Source organism: Psammomys obesus, unplaced genomic scaffold (assembly GCF_907164565.1).
Source record: "Psammomys obesus unplaced genomic scaffold, mPsaObe1.curated_primary_1811, whole genome shotgun sequence".
Lineage (NCBI taxonomy): Eukaryota > Metazoa > Chordata > Mammalia > Rodentia > Muridae > Psammomys > Psammomys obesus.
This window is the reverse complement of record NW_026596117.1, coordinates 26165433-26185803: the sequence shown is the minus strand read 5'-3', so window position 1 is coordinate 26185803 and position 20371 is coordinate 26165433. Positions and strand designations below refer to the sequence as shown.

The 20371-nt window shown below is 51.1% G+C and overlaps 1 protein-coding gene across 1 annotated transcript in view; it reads left to right on the top strand.

Annotated features, from left to right (window-relative positions):
- Positions 1 to 20371, top strand: part of Klhl3 (kelch like family member 3) — a 111657-nt gene that overhangs the window by 43495 nt on the left and 47791 nt on the right. Inside the window, exons 5-6 of the mRNA XM_055629403.1 lie at positions 5789 to 5951; positions 18209 to 18318. Of these exons, the coding sequence (XP_055485378.1) occupies positions 5789 to 5951; positions 18209 to 18318 (273 nt within the window). The remainder of the gene's footprint in view (positions 1 to 5788; positions 5952 to 18208; positions 18319 to 20371) is intronic.

Genomic DNA, 20371 nt, shown 5'->3' with positions numbered 1-20371 from the left:
AGAAATTAAGGTATTAATTGATAAATAAAGAGTAATAGGGGTCAATCAGTAAAAAGAGATCAGAGTTGATCTCTCTGGCTTACGAAATGCATTAGTCTAAGGCAGACGACAGCAGATACCGCAGCCAGAGAGCTCTGTAGAAAGTGACTTTGTCATTACTTTCAAAAGCTACTGTGTCCAAGAGGGAGAGGGGAAGAACAGGGAAAGGCAGAGTGAAGGTTTAGAGGATGTGTGGAGATAGAGCTCTGGCCCTCGTCTGCACGGCCACTGGCTCACAGCACCCTGATGTCAGCCCTTCCCCACTTGTGGCCTGCGTGAATGGGACCTGGCAACAGCTGGAGAAGCCATCAATCTGTGTGGAGAAGCCATCAGTCTGTTGAATGCCCTTTGCTTCCTCGCACCTACTGGGGTGTCCCCTGACACCCTGTTGCCAAGTTCAGCCTTCTCCATAAAACAGAGGTTAAGAATACCCATACAATAGGTGTCCATAACCCCCAGTGTTCAAACCCTGGCTTCATGTTATCTGGCCGTGATGCCCAAGCAAGCTTCTTTCTTTGCCTCAGTGTTTTCATTTCATCTGCGGCTTGGGGTGAGGGATGGATGTGTTGACATGGCCTTAGAGCGGGGCCTGGCACGCAGTGATGTCATCACAGATACCCAGAAGGCACTGGATGCTGATGGGGACTGAGGATAGGTATCCAGGTGGGGAGTAGGAGCATGGTAAAGGGAAGGAGCTGGGAATTTCTGATACCTCCTGGGCTATGCCCAGAATGCTTGGCCTGGACAGAGGCCTGGATGAGGCACCAGCTATTCTGAGGAGAGGGACCTTTGTGCTGTCTGCTAAGTAACCAGATGTGAAAGCGCATGATCTAGAAGGCACAGACAGCCCAGAGCTGTCTCCTCCCTTGTGCTGGGCTATATAGAAACTCATCCCTTCATTGGGTCAGTCATTCAGCCCCTCCCCCTTTTTTTGAGCTACTACCCTGTGCTGGCAGACAGTGCCCACAAAGAAGTTGCCGTGACAGGCTGCTTCCCCAAGGAACAGCTGCTCTGTAGGCAGGCACAGATGGTGGGCCTGGGTGGAGGAATCCAGGAGGAAGTAGTCACAGCTGCCTGATGGGGATAAGCAGGACAGACCACACTCACAGAATGTCTGGGCCAAACTTCGGAGGAAGAGGGGGTGGGCTGGCTTACCTCTTCTGTCTTTGTGCCCATCGCCTCTAGGCTGTGAGTCTCCCGAGGGGCCTGCTGTCATATAGGTTGAGGCTTGGTTGGATGGTCCTGAGAGTTAAATCTTACCCCCTTCCCAGTCCCACGTCCCTTGTCTCTTCCATGACGGAGGTGGCAACAGGTCGTCTTACGCATGGGATTAGAGCCCAGACTGTGCCCATCTCGCCACAGCACCCTCGTTACCACTTGGTAGAGAGACTAACACAATCCCCGGTGGCAGCCGATGCTTAAACGTAACCTGGCTTACATGGAGCAAATGAAGCGGGGACTTGAACCCGCCTCCCTCTGTCTAACCTGTGTGGCTGCGCTGAACTCATTTCCTGTTGAGTGAATGATCTGAGCCTTGGCTTCCGTTCCTAGTGGTTGACTGTAATCAGAACTGATGGTGGCCACGCACTCTCTGTGCAGTGCCACGATCGCTGCTGTAAGCGTGTCACCCGGTTGATTCTCACCGGCCGTAATGGGACTGCTGTGGCCATGACCACTGTGCTGTTGAGACCGAGGCCCACAGAGCTGAGGTCGTTGTCCTCAGCCACATGGCCAGTAAGTGGAGACACCAGAATTGAACGTGACAGTTTGATCGCCATGCTGTCCCAGCACCGGGACCCTGTTTGCACTCTCCTGACCCGCCCTCCCCTAAGCAGGCTCTATCTGTCACTGCTGCTCAGCCAGCCTGCGCTGAGTGCGGCTGGGAGGGCTCTGCATGCCCTTCACCTGGCACTCAGTGCCCTGGACTGTGCCTGGCCCTGCCCCCTCCCAGGCACAGGGAGGGAAGGAGCTCCAGGACTAGGTGCTTTCTGAGGCAGGGCATTTCCTCTTGTTTTTGCAAAAGGAAGCAAAGCCTGTGACGGGATATCCTCTGCTGTGTTTTCATGTTATCGGAGGGAGAGAAAAAAACAAGACGGGCCCAGCACGTGAAAAATGGAGGGTTGGCCATTTGCAAGCCGAGGGGGAACTGGGAGCCCTTTGCTGTGGGCCGTTCCAGGGCCTGTTAGGAATGAGGTGCTGACAAGCTCGATGCTTTTTGACCTGGGTAATCGTCCTGTTAACTTCTCTTTCCCAGGACCCAGCCTTCTGTTCCCTCAGTGGCCAAGTGCTGCATCCTAGAACTCAACCCCCACAGTCCACTTCAAAGCTGAGAATGGAGTGGGCTCAGGAAGTAGAGAACAGGAAATGCCCTCAAGCCCTGTAGATGTGGAAGAAGGGACTGGCCCGCTACCTCATATGTGCTTTCCCCTGGGGGCTTGGGTTTATCATTGTGCAGCAATACATGAGAGGGGGCTTATCTCTTGGTCTCCTGATCCTCTCCTTCAATATTCTGACCTTCTCCACTCTTCTTCCTGTCCTGGGTGAAGCAAGGGAGGGAAGAGAAGGGCCTCTGGGTGTGAGATCAAAGACTGTAGGAGCCATTAGACCATGAGCTGGCCTCATTGTGGGAAGCCGGTTCAGGGACGCTGTCAGGTGGGAGGGGCTGAGCAAGGAATGGGGTGGGAAGAGAAAGGTTCATTTGTGAACAGCAGGGAAGTTGAAAGCTATGTGGGTGGTTTGCCCACAGAGGTGCCTGGTTAGAGTGTAACCGAAGGCATGTGCTCAGGAAATAGTTTATTATTGTGTTTCTCAGGCGCTTGTCATGAGTTTGAAAACTTAAGCGCTGAACTGTGGTCCTGGAGAGGAGGAGGAGAAGGGAGGCAGTCGGTGTTTCTGGCATGGTCTTGCTCCGGCTTGGCAGGGAGTGCAGTCTGGAGATGAACGGGGAATCTCAGCCATCTTGAGAGTTAGTGGCCAAAGATAAGCCCCGTCCTAGCATGAAGAAGCATTCCAGGGTGCCCAGATCTGAGGGACTACCCAGAAATTGTCCTAAAACTAATGGGGTCAGACAATGCCGGGTGGCTGGCCAGAGGTTCTGGGGGTCACATGGTGGAGAGCCTTCCGTTCCTAGCAAGTACTCAGCAAGAATGGCTAATGGTCCTTCACCTCATGGGCAGGCAGGACCTAATCTGGCCTTGAGATCTGTGTGGCCAGGCTGGGTGGCCCACAGGTTAATTGAGTTTTCAAGTTTATGGCTGCCTGGTGGGGCTGGAGCTTAGGCGGTTAGGTTTGTGCTCTAGCTGGGTTCACCTGGGTTTTAAGACTTTGAGGCGAAGGTGATTCTTATCTTTCTCTTCTTCAGGAATGAATCAGTGGGCCAGAAGACGTCAAGGTCATTGTGCTAATTTACCTCAGCCTGGCTAAGGACCCAGCGAGAGGGAGGCAGGGTGGAGGGTGGGAGGAGCGGAGGAGCCTTTCTAGGGAGAAGTAGAAGCTGGTAGATGGGCAGGGCTCTCCCTGTAGACAGGAGACACCTGGCAGGTGTCTGATAGGCAGTGGAGTTGTTGGGTTAGAAGTTGGTGCGTTTGTGCAAAGTTGCTGAACAGGGCGCCACCACAGCCCTTCCACAGCACTGGAAGTCCTGGGATGTCCCTCAGTCCTGTCAGACCTGGCCAGTTGGTTACCCCTGTGGAAGGGCAAGGCCCAGGATTTCTCAGCGGGGCATAGTTTTGGCCTACACACATACAGATGATGGTAGTCTATATGGAGGGCCCAGGGGTGTTTTGGAACGAGATCAACATCTAGCATTAAAATTATTAAAAGTAGAAAGAAAGAAAAAGAAAAAGATACCCGTAATGCCCAGAATAAAGAAAACAAATGCAGAGGGGCCTGCAGCCGTGTCTTCCTGGGCAAGCCATGGTGCATGGGAACAGCTGGGGTTGGTCTGGCTCAGCCTCTCTGCCCTGAGAGCTAGGGGACAGCTGGGAGGAAGGACAGGGAATTGCTACCAGGCCTTGGTGCTGGGTCTGCAAGGTAAGGACTCGTATAAGCCAATGCCATGCTTTCCACCAAGTTTCTTTTTGGTAAATTATCCCAGCTGCCTGCCTCTTCCGCAGAGTGAGGGGGCAGCAGAGCCCAGCGGGGTTGTCTTGTTTTTATGTTCTAGAGGGCAGGCTTGGGCAGCTACGGGACGCCTGACAGGGGTGGTAGCGAGTGCCCAGCAGGCTTGCTCAAGCCAGTTTCCCCCGGTTCTTAGGAAAAACATGTGCCCACACACCCAAGCGAGAACTATTCTGTTTTCCATGATGCAGAATAAGCGTCCTGTGACTTTTAAACACAAAACTCAGCTTTCCTCCCTGAGGACTCACGCAGGGCTTCCCTCTGCTGTTTAACCTGCTGGGGAGGAGGACTGCCTGAGTCCACAGTGCTGGGGCGAGTGTCCTTCGGTCAGATGACAAGTGCCATAAAAGTAGGCTCTGGTTCATTTTGCTTACTACCACATCTTAGGGCCTTGGCCAGTGCCTGGCACACAGACGCTCAGCCATTAGGTAGAGAATGAGGTAGTGAGTAACCCAAGGAGCACATTTCTGAGTGAGGAAGCGCCCTGGAGTGTGCAGGGTAGTGGTTCTCGGACTTGGCCGGCTAGAGAGGCATGTGAGGGAGCCTTAACCATCCTGCTCTGCCCAGGTCACACCTGTTGTGTGGCACTTCTGGGGAGATGTAAACAAACACTTATTTGCCCCAGATAGGGAACCGATGGCACACCTAACAACGGATGCCAAAGAAGTTTAACTTGGTAAAACCAGTAAGTTTTACTGGGGTTATTCACAGGAGCAGAAATGACTCAGAGAGCTGCATCACCAAAGCCCACCCCGGCGGGGGGACAGCTCTCGAAAGCGGTAGCTCACCACACAATTTACAGGCAGCTCAATAACTTGGAGGGTGTCCTTTGCAGGTAGCACAGATGGTCTGAGCCCCCTTCCGGAAGCTCAGCTGTTCTCTGCTTCCTCCAGGCAGGTTAGCTGATCTGAGAGTGTCTCTCCCCAGTCTTTACAGTTTGTACAAACTTGGGGAGGGAGGGCCAAGTGGATAGGGCCAGTTTCAGGAGTCCCTGAAACTGTTAAGTTGTTTATTTCCTTAGCCTAAGAGCTTCCCTGAAGGGTGGAATGTTTCACCTCTTCTGTAGACCTGTGTCTTAACAAGCTTTCCTCTAAGACGGAAGGGTTTAATCTGAGAAAACCCTGAACACAATAGCCTGTACCTGTCAGCACCTTTACACAGGATTGCCCAGGTATCAGGCTTGACAATTCTCTGGGAGACACCAGTGTGCAGCCAAGTATAGAGCGCCTCTGTGCGTGCTGCACACACACTATACACGCCCTGCACACGTTTTGTCTCGCTGGGTGTAGCCACTGGTCCAGCAGGCACAGTGTCACTTGAGTGCTTAGAAGTTGGTGTGCTTTCAGGCCTGCGGAAACCAAACGTGCATTTTTCTAAGGTCCTGGGATGGGAACCCTTCCCAGGATGGGCCCACCCTGGGAAGTTTTGTGGGTTGGAACTGTGCTGAGACTCTACTCGTGGGCCGGGCTCTATGGGCAAAGCAGGCTGGGAAGTTCGGACTCAGTGAGAAGGCTATAGAGAGCCTCGAGAAAAACTATCTTGCATATAAGATAATAGAAACTTGACGGGACGGCGACTTCGGGGACCAGCGACCAGGCGTCTCATCTCAGCGCGTCACCTTCCCTTGCAGGTCCTGCTTCCAGCAGCCAGCTTGCTGCAGCTCATGGACGTTCGGCAGAACTGCTGTGACTTTCTGCAGTCTCAGCTGCATCCCACCAATTGCCTGGGCATCCGCGCGTTCGCAGATGTGCATACCTGCACGGACCTCCTGCAGCAGGCTAACGCCTATGCAGGTAAGGCAGGGTGGCTGGCCGGCCGGCCTCTGAGCCTGTGGATTTAGCCACCCGGACTGCTGGGACACCCAGAGGTTCTGAGAAGTGGGATGAGGAGTGGCTAGGGAGACGAAACACAGACACCTAACGCCGGACAGGCTTAGCTCCGTTTGACGCGTGGAATACGGTCAATTTGTGCGTGGATGGTATAGCTGGCAGAGAAAGCTCTGAGAAGAGCGGGGAGGAGTGTGTGTCAGTGTGCCCGTGAGCGAGTATGTGAGAGTGTGAGTGTGACTGTGTGAATTTGCACACGTGCAAGCATGTGTGTGTGTGAACGTGTACGTCTACGTGTGCGCGCGTGTAATGTAATCTAAGCGTAGTGCTGAGACAGACCTTCTTTGTCTAAGTTAGTTTTTCTTTGGCGAAACTCCTCTGTGTAGATGAGGTTGGAAGTTAAATACGTCCCAGGCGCCTAGTGGTTAACAAGTGCCCTCTTACACACCGTCTTGCTTTCTAGACTCACTGATTTTTAGATCTGAAAGGAATTAAAGTGCAAGATGGACGCCGTGGCACACAGCTGTGATCCAGCCCTGCAGAGGCAGGAGGACACGACAAATTTAAGGCCAGTCTGGGCTACACAAGAAAACCCCACGTCAAAACCCAAACCAAAGCAAGCAAATATGCCAACCAATCCCCAAGCGATAGTGAGGAGGCAGAGTCAGGTTCCCTTTAGAGCCAGTGCCTCGGGCCTGGAGAGACGGCCCCTCAGTTGAGAGCACATACTGCTTCTGTGGAGGACCTGAGCTAGCTTCCCAGCCCCCAGGTTGGTGCCTCACGATCACTTGTAACTCCAGGTCATGGGAGCTGATGCCCTCTTCTGGCCTCTACACACACCTACACACACACACACACACACACACACACACACACTTAGAAATAAACATAAAATGTAAACAAAAAGCAGTTTCACCTTCTGACCTCCTCCATTTATCTCAGTTAGTTTTACTTGTCAGTTTTTTTTTTTGTTTGTTTGTTTGTTTTAGATATCATGTGTTAACTCTTCCAGGAGAGTGAGACTGGGCCTTCACAGACTTCCCTCATGCACTGTCTTATGCCACTCTTCATCCTTTGTCTATCATCCTCACAGTTGAACCAATCAGAGCATCACAATCAGTTGTCTTAATCAGAAAAAACGTTCACTCACGCACATCAGAAAGGCAGCGGGCAACTGTCGTTTTCTTTAATGTGCACGCGTGCGCAGCTACACCAGGCACAGCTGCGTGAGCCTCAGTCTGGCAGCATGTTGTTTGGGCGACACTCTCTCTTGAAGAGCTCGGCATCCTGGTATTTGAATGGAGTCTTGGGAGGGGGAGAAACGAAAGTAGCTCTTCAGTCCTCCTTGTTCAGCAGGACACTCTCCCTCAGCATGCCCTGCCGCAGACGGAAAGATCACAAGTTATCCGGGAAATGGGTCTGTGGAACGCTTGATCTCATGTCATGCCTGCTCCTCTCTTCTGCTTCCTGACTAGCCACGACCTAGGAAATGAGCTGAGGGCCTGCTGTATTAGCTCTGGATAATACAGCCCCGGGCTGCATTAGCTCCTGCGTCCGTGAGATGACCAGCAGGTGCTCTGTTCCCTTTCTCTAATCAACCTCTTGGCATAGAGCGTTGTTCCTCCGTGTGGACATACGAATGACCAATGTCGAAGGTCACAGGCTGTCGAACTCCATGCACAGGCACACCATTGCTCGCAGACTGTCCACACGTGACCAGTGGTGAAGATGTCCTTGAGCCTGACCGTTGTGAAGGACTTCCCTAGGAGCCCCACTCCCAGTCCTGTTTGCCTGAACTCCCCTGCCTATCATCTGTCCACTGGTGCTGTACTCTCTCCACCCTTTCTCTCCTAGCGACCCCCTTTCCTCACGATGCTGCACAGATTTGACTTAGAAGGAGCTGGGTCAGGGTGAACACCTTCGTGTGTGGCCCCACAGTAAGCATTTGTCAGTGTGGTGGGGGTTCGACACTCAAGTGCTTGGATGGACTTCTGTTGCCCTCTTCCCCGTCTCCTCCACCAGCCTCTCTGCTAACCTGTCTAGCATATACATGTGTGCTAGCACCATGTTTTCTTTGTGCCTCCCCGCCCCCGCCGTCTGACAGTAAGCCAGATTTGTGGGAGGGTGGAGATGATGCATCCTGCTGGTCCTCCTTGGTCCTGAAGCTGTCAAAGGGATCGTCTTCTGGCAGCAGCTTCCGAACATGTGTCTGTAGGCAGCCTAGTGAATTTCCGTTACTAGTATTTTTTGGATTTATTGGGGTTTTCCTTTGGTTACCCTCCATGATAAGCCCTTCATGAACATCTTCCTTGAACGTATACAGCAGCTGAAGAAGCCAGGTCCCGAGAGGAAAGATGATCTGAGGACATGCAGCGAGCAAGGGCAGGGACGGAATGCAAACCCAGTGCCAGCCTTTGTGGCCTGTGCCCGCTGCAGCGTCCAGCTTGCACAAAGGGGTGACTCCACAAGCCGTAGTGAGGTGTGCAGGTGGTTAGAGTGGGCCTCCTCCACTGAAATGGTGTGCTTGGTAGCTTGTGTCATCCCGGCATCAGACAGCGTAGACAGATGGAGAGACAGCTGGTGCCAGGACAGAGTTAGCGATACTGGCGTCGGGGAAGCACAGGGTGGGTGTCCTGTTCTCTTCTTGGTGGCACACTGTACCCAGCCACACGGAGACTGTCCCCCACCGCATGGTGGCCATTCCTACGGTCTCTGCCTCAGTGTACTTGACAGGCATGGACTCTCCTCTCCGTGGTGCAGGCCTGGGGCCGTCTCACAGGCGGCTTTCTGTGCAGCCTCAGCTTTGTACAGCAGGGGTCCAGGGTGATGATGCAGAAGTTAAAACTGCAACGAGGAGACAGGAGACAGGAAGTGAAGGAAGACCGCCATGCTCAGAGAGGGAGGACAGAAAGGTGTCTGGCGTCTGTCCTCTTTGACTGCCGTGGGCCTGCTTCACCTCGTTGATCTTGTACGCCTGGCCTCAGGCCTGGCACTCTTGGACACCACTGCTTCTTGAGACACAGCTGTCAGTTTAGTTTGTTCCAGCATGAGTTTGGATGTGTACTGGGGTCACGGGCAAGGAGCGGTGTCGGGCCTGTGGTCACATGCCTTCTGGGAATCTGCCTTGCATTACGAAGCATTTTCAGGCCAATATTGCAAGGAGAGCCTTTGGATCAGATCCAGAAGGGAGGCCAGCCAAAGCATGGGTTGAGCCTCTCTGTGATGGGGATGGTACTGTTTTCAGGATGATGGCGGTGACAGGGGAAGGAGTGTGCCCTGGACCCCCTCCCCCTTGACCCCTCTGCTGCACCGACGGGCCCTCAGAGCTGGGTCCAGGCTGTAAACGCTAGAAATCAGCTTCCAGCTGCTACTGTTCAAACCATATGCTCGTTGGGGAAGGGGACCAGTTCAAGGCTCCTGATTTGGGGTTTTCTTTATCTGGAAGCACAGGCAGGCAGGTCTGCTGTCCTTCTTCCAGTCTCTAGCCAAGCGGGCTCTGCCTTCACCTGTCTGCCGCCCCCATGCTTGTCCCTAAACCCTTACTTTTTCTATGGAAACTGTCATTTCCTGAGACATTGCTACTATTTCAGCTTTGGTACAAAACCCATCACTGATCATTCCAGGAAAAGCAAACTGGCAGGATGGCACAGTTCCACCCACAGCAAAATTCAGGCAGCCCCTTTGTATGTTAACCCGTGGGTCCCTCTGGATCTCTTTCATCAAGAACATGTTTTATGGGCTGGGGAGATGACTCAGTGGTTAAGAGCACTGGCTGCTCTTTGGGGAGGATGCAGGTTCCATTCCCAGCACCCACCTGGTGCTCACAGCCATCTGTAACTCCAGTTCCAAGGGACCTGACGCCCTTTTCTTTCTGACCTCTGAGGGCACCGCCTGGTGTGCACAGACATACATGCTGGCAAACATGCATGAACATAAAATAAAATAAAGAAAAAAAAACAACAAAAAACAATGCTCCCTAAGCTAAAAGCCTTCTTAGTGTGTTCTGGGCAGTTTCTCATATATACAGTTACATTCAAATACCATTGTACTAAACCACATAAATAGTTATATACTATTGTATGAGGCAAGTTACCTTCTTGTCTGTCAGAAGTGAAGGTGTGAGAGCCTGCCAGTCTCCTGCCGGTCTCCTGCCAGTCTCTTTGAAGGGCTCAGGGGGAGAATATTGGGCATTCCTATGGAACGTATGTATTATGTGTTTTAGCGGACACAGGAGCATTCTGTACCCATTATGTTTTTAGACTCTTATCACCTTGTTGTAAGTGTTTGTATGTATGGCTGCACACCCCGTGCGTGCCTGGTGCCTGTGGAGGCCAGAAGAGGGTACCGGATCTCCATAAGCTGGAGTTCCAGGCAGTCGTGAGCCACCATGTGGGTGCTGAGGGCTGACCCGGGTCCTCCGGAAGAGCATCTCGTGCTCTGGCCCTGTGAGCCACCTCACCAGTTCCTACCCGTCATGCTTTTTTTGACCCAATACAAAATCTTAGAGTCAGGTCCAGATTCTTGAGTAAGGTGTGTGTGTGTGTGTGTGATAGGGCTACGTTCTACCAGTACTGGCTCTCTGTTGATGGATGTTAATGCTTCCGGTTTTACTTTTATGGACCAAACTGCAGTGGGCACTAGTTCTTTTTACATTTATTTTATATCAGTGGGGGCTCCTGGGCTCTGTGGTGCGGGCGGAGCTCAGAGCACGGCTCAGGGCGGTCACTTCTCTTCTTCTACCATGTGGGTCCCAGGGATTGAACTTGGCCATAAGCGCCCTCTCGCTGGCCCTCGGTAAAGCAAGCATCCCTAGGTGGTATAATCTTGGTAGCATAAGTGGATCAAAAAAAAAAAAAAAAAAAAAAAAAAGCATACGTTTAAAGTGATGTGTCCGGAGATATGGAACAGTTGTAACTGCTCCTCTAGTGTTTGGCCCTGGGTCTGACTCCCAATTCTGTATACATAGATGAGAGAGATTCTGCCAATTTTCCCTCCGAACAAAACAAACCCCAAAGCAAACCGAGGGTTCTTGCTTTCTGGTAAGCCTCCTGCCTTCCAGGTGAGGGGAAGACTGGGTAGGGGCGGCACCTCCCTGCTCCAAGGACTGTCCGGTTTCCGGTTTGGATTAACCCCTGCCTGGCCCTTGCAGCTGCAGCTGTCCGTGCTTCATCCCGTTCTACTCCCAGAACTGATGTGCCGGGGACTTTCTTCGCTGTGCCACTGTCACTGTCCTGCCTGTTCTGTGGGGGAGGGAAGGGGCCCTTCGGAAGCTGATCTCTGCCCTCAGCCGGCAGTATCCCTGTCCTTCTGGGTGGCTGGAGGCTGGAAGGGGGCCTCTCAAGCTTTGCACACCCTGTTTCCTCTATCCCTTGTCATTGTTGCTCTGCTTAATCTTTAACCTCAGAGGCCAGGGCCGGTTTATGAGGACTTTGTTGCTTCATAGTTTGAGGGCTGTGTGCCTGGGCTGTCAGTGGAGCTGCTTAGCCATTTTAATGGGGCCTCATTAAAGCGATGGCAATTAAAATTCTTTGGGTATGTTGTTTACATCAACCTGCCAAGGCTGGGCTGAAACCCTCCAGCCACAGGATGGAAAAGCCATTTAGTTTCATGTGCTCATGAGGGGAAATGTCTCCCCTTTTTTTTTTGATTGATTAGGTCATTTGGTGGAATGAAGTAATTAAATCAAGAGCAGGAAGGTTTTGCAAAGCATTTAAAAAACACGATTCTCTGGTGTAGTGAGGCCCTCCTCACTGGGCTGCATGAAGAGAGGATGACGGTGGTTATAGAGGTGGCGGGAGTTTTTGCTATTTTGAACACTTGCTATGACCCAGGCACAGTGCCCCAATAGCGCTGATGACTGGGCAGTTTTAAGGAGTCTACGTCTGTGTGTGTGTTCTTGAGAGAGTAAGAGGATCATACACGTATATTTTGGAACATGAGACACAGGCCATGTGGAGAACATTTCCTGCCTTCTGTCGGGTGGGTGAAAGAAATATTTGGAGTCTGAGGGCTAGTGTCTCTGCCCCTTCTGGGAAGAGGTCAAGGCGGCCTCTGTTACTTCCTCTGGAGCAGAGAAATGGTGAGGCTGAAAAAAAAAATCAAATTCTGATCCAGGAAAGCTTCCTGCTGCTCTTTGAAAACTGCACTGTAAGGAAGGGGATGGGGGGGGGGCACCGAGGCAGTTCCTTTAACTTCTTCTTTTCCTATCAAGTGCTTTGATTCTGCTCCTGCCGGTCAGTGCCAGCCAGGATTCCCAGGAGCTCATTTCATGGGCATCCCCCACTGGCCCTGGGGCTTGGGGGCTCATGGCACCTCTACAGATAAACCCACATGGCACAGGTGGGTTATGAGTCCCCTTGTCCTAGCTCACAGCTTCATTGGTCCAGAGCAAAGGTCTGGCTCACTTTATCCCATCAAGAGGAAAGACTGTAGGCTTGGAGCTCGCTTGGGAGGTGGCTCCAAAGCCTGGGTCTCAAGTGTTCTAAAGAACACAGTAGAAATGTGATAATAATTGTAGATACAGACGTTGGGTTGGACCCTGAGAGGTTAGCACTGAGTTGTAGCACCCATTTTAAAACTCTGTTTTATTTGGGGTGTTTACGCCTCTACCTCCCTTCCACCAACCCTTTAACCCTAGATAAGAGAGTGAAGGTTAGTGGAGAGAGGGGATGCGGACGCTTTTAGTTCTCCTGGCTGATTAGGGTTGATTCGTTCTTTTAGGGCTCTGTACCAGTCTCCGTCAATAGCAACTGTAGCAAGCCATCTCCTCCAAGCTGCGGTGTTGAAATGTGTCTGTCTAAGTGTCACACTGGTCTCTCCAAACTGCTGCACACCACATGACCCACTTTCTGTCCAGGCTTTCCTATTTATACCCCTCAGAGTCATGGACCACGCCCCTCTCCGTGCTGCATGAGGCAGGCCGTTACCAGCTGGCAAAGGCCATGCCCTGCAGGAGGCAGTTATCAGCTATGGACAAACTAGAGCCCAAACTAGAATCCCACACTTGCGATTAAAACAAAAACATGTTTATATAACCTGATTGAGTTATTACAATCAGGTAATATTACACTGGGTGTAATATTACACTGGGTGAGTTGAATTTGGTGTTTCCTTCATGGGTCCCCAGTCCCCATATCCTAGAAGGACATCATATGATAGAGAAGGGGGATTGGGGTATGGAAAGCCCTATATTTCCCTGGTTGCTGGGGAGACCTTGGGAACATGGGTGAATACACTTTGTCTATCCGGTGGATAGGGAAAGACCTTAATCCAGGGATGATCTTGGTTTCTTTTCAGGGATTATTTGGCTTATTGGTCTAGAAGTTAGTCGTCCATGATGGCAAAGCAGAGGTGGCAGGTGGCTACAGCAGCAACGAAGAGCTTATATTTTGAGCCCCAAGCAAAAACCAGCGAGAGCATACTGGAGACAGTTCATGGCTTTTAAAACCTCAAAGCCCACCCCCAGTGACACACTTCCTCCAGCAAGGTTACACCTCTGAAACCCACCCAAGCAAAGCTCCCCGCTGGAGACCAGGTGTTCAGATTCCCAAGAATATGGGGGACGTGTGGTGGTTTGAACAGGAATGGCCCCGTAGACTCATGTGTGTGAACGCTTGGCCTGTAGGGAGGGGCACTATCAGGAGGTGTGGCCTTGTTGGAGGAAGTGTGTCACTGGGGGGACGGGCTTTGAGGTCTCCTATACTCAGACTCTTTCTTTGCTGCCTGTGGATTAAGTTGTAGGACCCTCAGCTCCTTCTCCAGCACCATGTCTGCCTGCACGCTGCCATGGTCCCCGCCATGATGACAGTGGGCTAAACCTCTGAACTGTAAGCCAGCCCCAATGAAGTGTTCTCCTTTATAAGAGTTGCCACGGTCACGGTGTCTCTTCACAGCAATAGAAACCTCACTAAGACAGACATCTCACTGAAACCACTGCAGAGATTATGTTTAAATTCTGTAGCCGGTACTGACTTTGCAACGCCTAGAGCACCACCATTTTACGGTTACTGTTTTCCCTCTAAAAAGAAAGTTTTTGCATTCATAGCCGTAGTCTCTCAGTTTCTGTATGTATGCTTCTCTCCATCTGTCTCTATCATATCTGAGAGGGAAATTTAGGGTTTTTGGTTACCTATATTTAACTTTACCCCCAATGGCCTTCTCAGGACAGCGTTGAAAATTTATCTTTTTAAATGTGTGTGGGTGTTTTCCCTGCATGTATGTTGTGCACCGTGTGCATGCAGTACCCATGTGGGCCAGAAGAGGGCATCAGAACCCGGGGACTAGAGTTATGGGCAGGTGTGAGCTGTCTGTGGGAGCCAGGCACTGAACCAAGGCCCTCTGGAAGAGCAGCCGGTGTTCTTAACCACCGAGCCATGGCTTCAGCCCTAGGACTGTTTTTATCTTAAAGAACAGATGGGACCCCAGATGAGAATCACCAAGACTTTTCCTTTCCGCCTAGACCAAGTGATTAAAAACATGTTTCTCCCTGACTTTGTGGCCTACTGGTAAATAGACATTATCATTTTGGAGCCTTAACTGAGACCTTGATTACATTTTACTAACAAGGAGCCCAGAGCCTGGATCAAGTGGCTGTGAGGAGAACCCAAGCCTTCTCATTGCCACGTTGTGCTGCCGTATTATGTGGGCTGGTGTAGTGGTGTGTGCCTGCCTTTGGGACTGAGGCTGGAGGATTGAGAGTTTGAGGCCAACCTGAATACAAAGCAGGGACCTGTAGCAAAACAACAGCATCAGAATACAACCAGCAGTAAAATACACACAATGAAGTAAATATACAAAAACCAAAAGGAAAAAAATAAAAACATAAAACACACTGAAGTCAAAGTAAGACAAACAAAAATCAGGCAACTGCAGAAGATGATTCTTGCAAACTACCCCCTGGAAGCGGAGTGGGTGCTGTCTAGGGAGCATCTAGGAGGAGGGTCAGCATGGGTCGTCCGGGGCTAGCCTTCTTCCTGGGAAGCTGAGTTCGGTGCCAGGTCTTGTTCTTGGTTTTTCTACCCTGTTTTTTTTTTTTTCTTTAATTAATTTTGTGTGTGTGTAAATATGTATGCCTGTGCCACACAATGCGTGCAGTGCCCACAGAGGCCGGAAGAGGGGGAGTTACAAATTGCGTGAACAGCTGTGTGGATGCTGGGAGCGGAACCCCGGTCCTCTGCCAGAGCAGCACTCTTCCCTGCTGAGCCCACGCTGCTCACCCCTTCATCCTGTTGTTTCTGAAGTGTTTCCAACGGAAATGGTGGTCTGGGACGGCCTGGGGTTAAATGTCTCCTCACACTGAATAGAGAGACAGTGTGCTCCTCCTCCCTTTTGCTCCTCCTTTCCTTTATTTCTCTCCCTTTCTTCTTCCCTTCCCATCCCTTCCAGACTCCCTTTTCAAACTCACTTTTATTTCTTTCCCTTTACTATTTATGCCGTCAAGGGCCACATCACGTAGGCTCCGTGGCCCTCAGAAGAGTGTTGCTTCCGATTTCGGCACAAAGTGTGGTGCTGTTGCCGGGAGCCTGTATCATGTCCCCTCGATTCCTCTAGGTTTTTTTTTTGCTTGCCTCTGGCAGTCAGTGTCATTGTTCTCTGCAGCGTATGCACAAATCCATCTCTTGCCCAGGTAGAGCCCAGTTTCATCTTGGACGTAAGCATCTTCAGTTTTAAGAAGAGATCTGTGCTTACCTGTCCCCTCCCCCCGCAGGACTCTGCTCGTAGGCTATTAGAATGGTCTTGCACGTATATTTGTCTTTTTCAGAGTTGGAGTCCCAGCCCTGTCGGGCTCAGGCGTGTCAGAAGCTGTTCTCCTTCCTGATCAACCTAGACTCCTTTCCCATCCTCCGAGTTTCTCCTGGGTGTCTGGACACCAGCCTTGGCTGCGAGGCCGCTGGTGCCCCTCACCCTCTAGGCGCCACACTGGGGGTGGCCTTCTTAGGGGGGTTTCAGCGGGCGGTTCCTTCAGGGTTCCGAAGCAGCCCACTGCAGCAAGAACGGACCTAGGCTGAAATCCCACACCGCCCCACAGGGCAAGAGGCAGGAGACTGTTTTCTGCCTTCTTTGTCTCTGGGATTTCTGGTTTGTTTCCCAGTCCATGCAGCACTCCACCAAGCCCAGGTGCTTTTGCTTCATTTGCCATAAGGAGTTTAGTCTTCTCATAGCACAGATGTTTGCTTCTTCTTCTCCTCCTCCTCCTTCAAATGTATTTATTATGTGTGCAGTGTACTGCCTGCATGTTCATCTGCACACCAGAAGAGGGCACCAGACCGCTTACAGACAGTTGGGAGCCACCCTGTGGTTGCTGGGAGTTGAATTCAGGACCTCTGGAAGTACAGTCAGCGCTCTCAACCTCCGAGCCATCTCTCTAGCCCCAGACGCTTGCTTCTTTACCTCCCATTCTCTCTATGCTTCTCTGTTTTCCATTTGCCATGTTTTGGCCAAGCAAAGCTAAATGTGGGACAGCCGGAGGCCAGATGTGCTGGCTTGTAGACTCTCCTGGAAGCTAACAGCCAAAGGCTCAGAGAGGCAAAGGCTGGCTCCTCATTCTTCAGGGTGGCTGTTCCCCTCCTTGAAGAGCCCGACTTCAGGTCTGTCCTGTGTGACTTTGCTGAGTTCCAGGGTAGGTCATCACTATCACTGCCAAAGTGACATTGTCAGGCTGGCTAGGATTACCTTTTATCCGAAGAGGGGGGAGAATGTTTAATAACTCTGTGTCTAATAATAAAATATTAGCACTTGGGTAATCTAGATGAAGGTGGAAACTCATACAGGAACTTACTAGGTCAGAAAATTTTCGGTCTAAAATTCAAAATAAATTTTGTAAGGGGCGACTTGAGAAGGTTGCCGTGATGAGCTCAAGAGCTAGAGTTCGCTCTGAAGAGTGTTAGGTTAGGAGTGCGCACAGCTCCTTCGGAGGACCTGGCCTGGGTTGTCAGCACCCACATGGCAGCTCGCAGCTGCCTGTAAATCCAGTTCCAGGGATCAGAGGCCCTCTCCTGACTTGTTTATGGGCTCCTGCATGCATGTGGTACACACACATATATTCAGGCACACACACATACATATACATACGTGCTTAACTTACAAAAGTAATGATTTCAATAAGGTGATGATTGTGGGAGCAATTTAATATGTTCTAATTTTCTTTTGTGTTGTGTAGTTTTACCTGGTATTTCAGTAGCCTCCTGCAACTGGAGGACTCTAGACCTCATTTGAGAGATCAGCCAGGCTGGGCAGGGCAATGCAAGTGGGAGCTGAGGAGTGCATCCCATTAGAGTTATTTGAGAGGAGGTGGGGTCCGTGAGAGCTGACATGGAGTGAGGCCTAGGGACAGAGGGAATGTTGTTTGAGCCCCAGAGCTGCCTAAACGGGGAAATGCCATCTGAATTTACCTGGGAAAAGCTGGCAAACCATGCCGTGAAACCCACAGAAGTGATGGTGTTGGCTCGAGGATACGACTCCCAGATGGCAAAGCCAGGCCTGCACGTGTGTGGGCCCTTCTTTCTGAAGTGGTGGCATGTCAGGAACACAGAGCTCTGGGTGATGGCCCGCATTGGCCAGGACTGTCTCTTGCAGTCTCCTTCTGTTGTGCTTGTCCTATGGCTTTTGCCTTGCTTTAGCTGTCCCGGGGTTTTCTTCCTCTTAACAGCTCCCCAGTGTGGTTGCTGTGACCAGCTCCCAGTGTTCATGAACTCTCAGCTGGACATTTCTGTCAAATGGAGACTTGCTAGAATAGGCTTCGTTTGAGGCCAGGGAAAGCCATGCCACCTTCTGACTTCCTAATGCTGAAGTCCAGCAAGGACCCCAGAGACCTGCCATTGCAGCTGTTCTAAACCCCTCTGTGTGGTTGGACTGCGCTTGTGCCCGGCAGCAAACAGCCCAGTTACGTAAGCAGGTCCCTGTGAGGCTTCACGGCAAGGTCTGTGTCAGCTGTGCAGAGTGTGGACGAGAAGTAAACTCAGATCTCTGCCCCACCACTGTCTGTGCCGCTGTTCAGGACAAGATAACCCAGGGGATACATGCCTTCACTTCAGGCCTGAGAGTCTGGTTCCCCACAGCTGGCTGTCTCTGTCTCTCTCTTTCTCTCTCCCTTGTTTCCCAGCTCCTCTCGGGACCCTCTGCCTTTCTCCTCAGCCTCTCCTCCTGCAGGTTGCTGTGGCCTAGCTCTGTGGAAGGCGAGAGAGTGTGGCCTAACGTTGTTGTCTTAACTTCTTGTCTTGGAGCAGAGCAGCACTTCCCGGAGGTGATGCTGGGAGAAGAGTTTCTGAGCCTGAGTCTGGACCAGGTGTGCAGCTTGATATCCAGTGACAAGCTGACCGTCTCCTCCGAAGAGAAGGTACTGGACCACCGTCTGCTGAACCGTGGGTCTCCCTGAAAAATAAAACCCCTGAGACTAAAATAACGGAGGGCCCGTTATATTCTCCATCCTTTCCCGTGACAGGGCGGACTGCTGTGGAGCTGCTTCACTGACTGAGCACTCAGCCCGCCACGCCCAACACTGGGTACTTAGGCCCCCTAGCTCTTTCAGCCTTCCCTGCAGCTCTGGGTGCAGGCGTTGCTGCTGTCCCCATGTCACAGAAGAGAGCCCCACACCAGACTCTTCCTGCGTCAGGAAAAATGTCTCTGCTCCAGGAGCTAGACTCTAGAGCAGTAATAAAATTACATGAGCTCTAGGGGTTATCCGGCGGGCTTCACACTTGATCTCTAGTTTAGGTACATCGGTTGTGTGATCTTGGGTTAAGGTGCTTTGACTTTCTCAACCCCTCAGCCTTCTCTCCCATCCCATGAGGACAATGGCATCAACACATTCCACAGGGAGGGTGTGGGACAAAACGGAATGATGTGCTGCTGTGTTGAGTTCTTGGTAGGGAGTCAGCCTTAGCCAAGGCTATCTCTACCCTCCCTGTATGTGGGGTTGGTTTCTTCTTCCTGCAGCGTGAGGACATGGTGAGTGTTCTCCTCATAAACACATGATGAGCCGCTCACCATCAATCCTGTCTGTTGTACTTGGCTGGGAGATGTGTTTCTGCAATGCGGTACTGAGTTTCTGAGTACGGGCAAATACACCTCAGGTATTTTCTTCATCCTTAGAGAGTCTTGGGTGTTTGCTTGTTTATTTTTTTTTCTTCCCAAATCCTCTTAGTCCATTCAGTATTCAAGTGCCAGGTCCTTTCCTGAGGAAACATTCAAGGGAAATCCACACAAAGAGAGGACTTTATATTGCAGATGGCATGTCTGATGGCACCTGTCTGATGGCATGTGTCTAGAGGATGTAATGAAACTTACAAGTCATTGCTTTCTAAACACAGTCATTGTGTTTAGAGATGTGGGTCCTGGGCCCCCAGGACTCTCATCAGGTGCCTAACTCAGCTCCACCCACAGTTCACCCTTTTGTCTACACTTCTTTACTGGCAAGTGTTCATACTTGCAATGAGTCATTGGTGTGGTTTGAGGCTTCTGGCTTCTGCTGCTCTATCAATGCTGGATCCTCACTAGGACTCCTCTCCCATATCCTGCTATTGCCCGCTGTCATGGAGAGCCTGCAGCTTTGGATCTGCAGGACTCCTTCCTATACTCCATCAGTTCATAGATGGGGTAAAATGTTGGGGTGGGCCAGGTCAAAATCTAGGCCATTTTTTTAATTAGTGATCAATGGAAGAGGGCTCAGCCCATTGTGGGTGGAGCTATCCCTGGGCTGGTGGTCCTGGATTCTGCAAGAAAGCAGGCTGAACAAGCCGTGAGAAGCAAGCCAGTAAGCAGCCCTCCTCCATGGCCTCCATCAGCTCCTGCCTCCAGGTTCCTGCCCTGTTTGAGTCCCTGCCTTGGCTTCCCTCAGTGGACTGTGATTCAGGATACAGTAACTTTATCTGCTTAAACCCTTTCCTCTCCTTGATTTTAGGGCATGGCTTTCTAGAACCCATGCCAGTGCACCCTGCTCGGAAAGCACAGTGAGTCTGCGTCTGCTCTGGCAGGACGGGACGGAGGGCATCATCACTTCCCAAACACCGTGGGGCATTCAGACGAGCCTGTCCCCAGTTCCTGCTTGCTCTCTGTGTGACCCTGAGAACTCACCTTAAATATAAAATAAAAATTCTAAGAACACCTCCCTCTGAGAGTTGGCATGAGGATTAAGCAGGGACAGATAAAAAAAAACAACAAACAAACAAAAAAACCCCCTCGTGCTCAGTAAATGCCATCTGTCAGCACAGCTCTTGCCTTCAAAGGGAAGAAGACACAGTTTGTTCTGGAGCCAGATATGAGGGACCATGGCCCAAGAACACAGATCTAGATTGCCCCAAATGCTGTGTTCTAACAGGGTAATTTGTTAAGAAAAAAAAAAAGTATATATATATATATATATATATATATATATATATATATATATATAT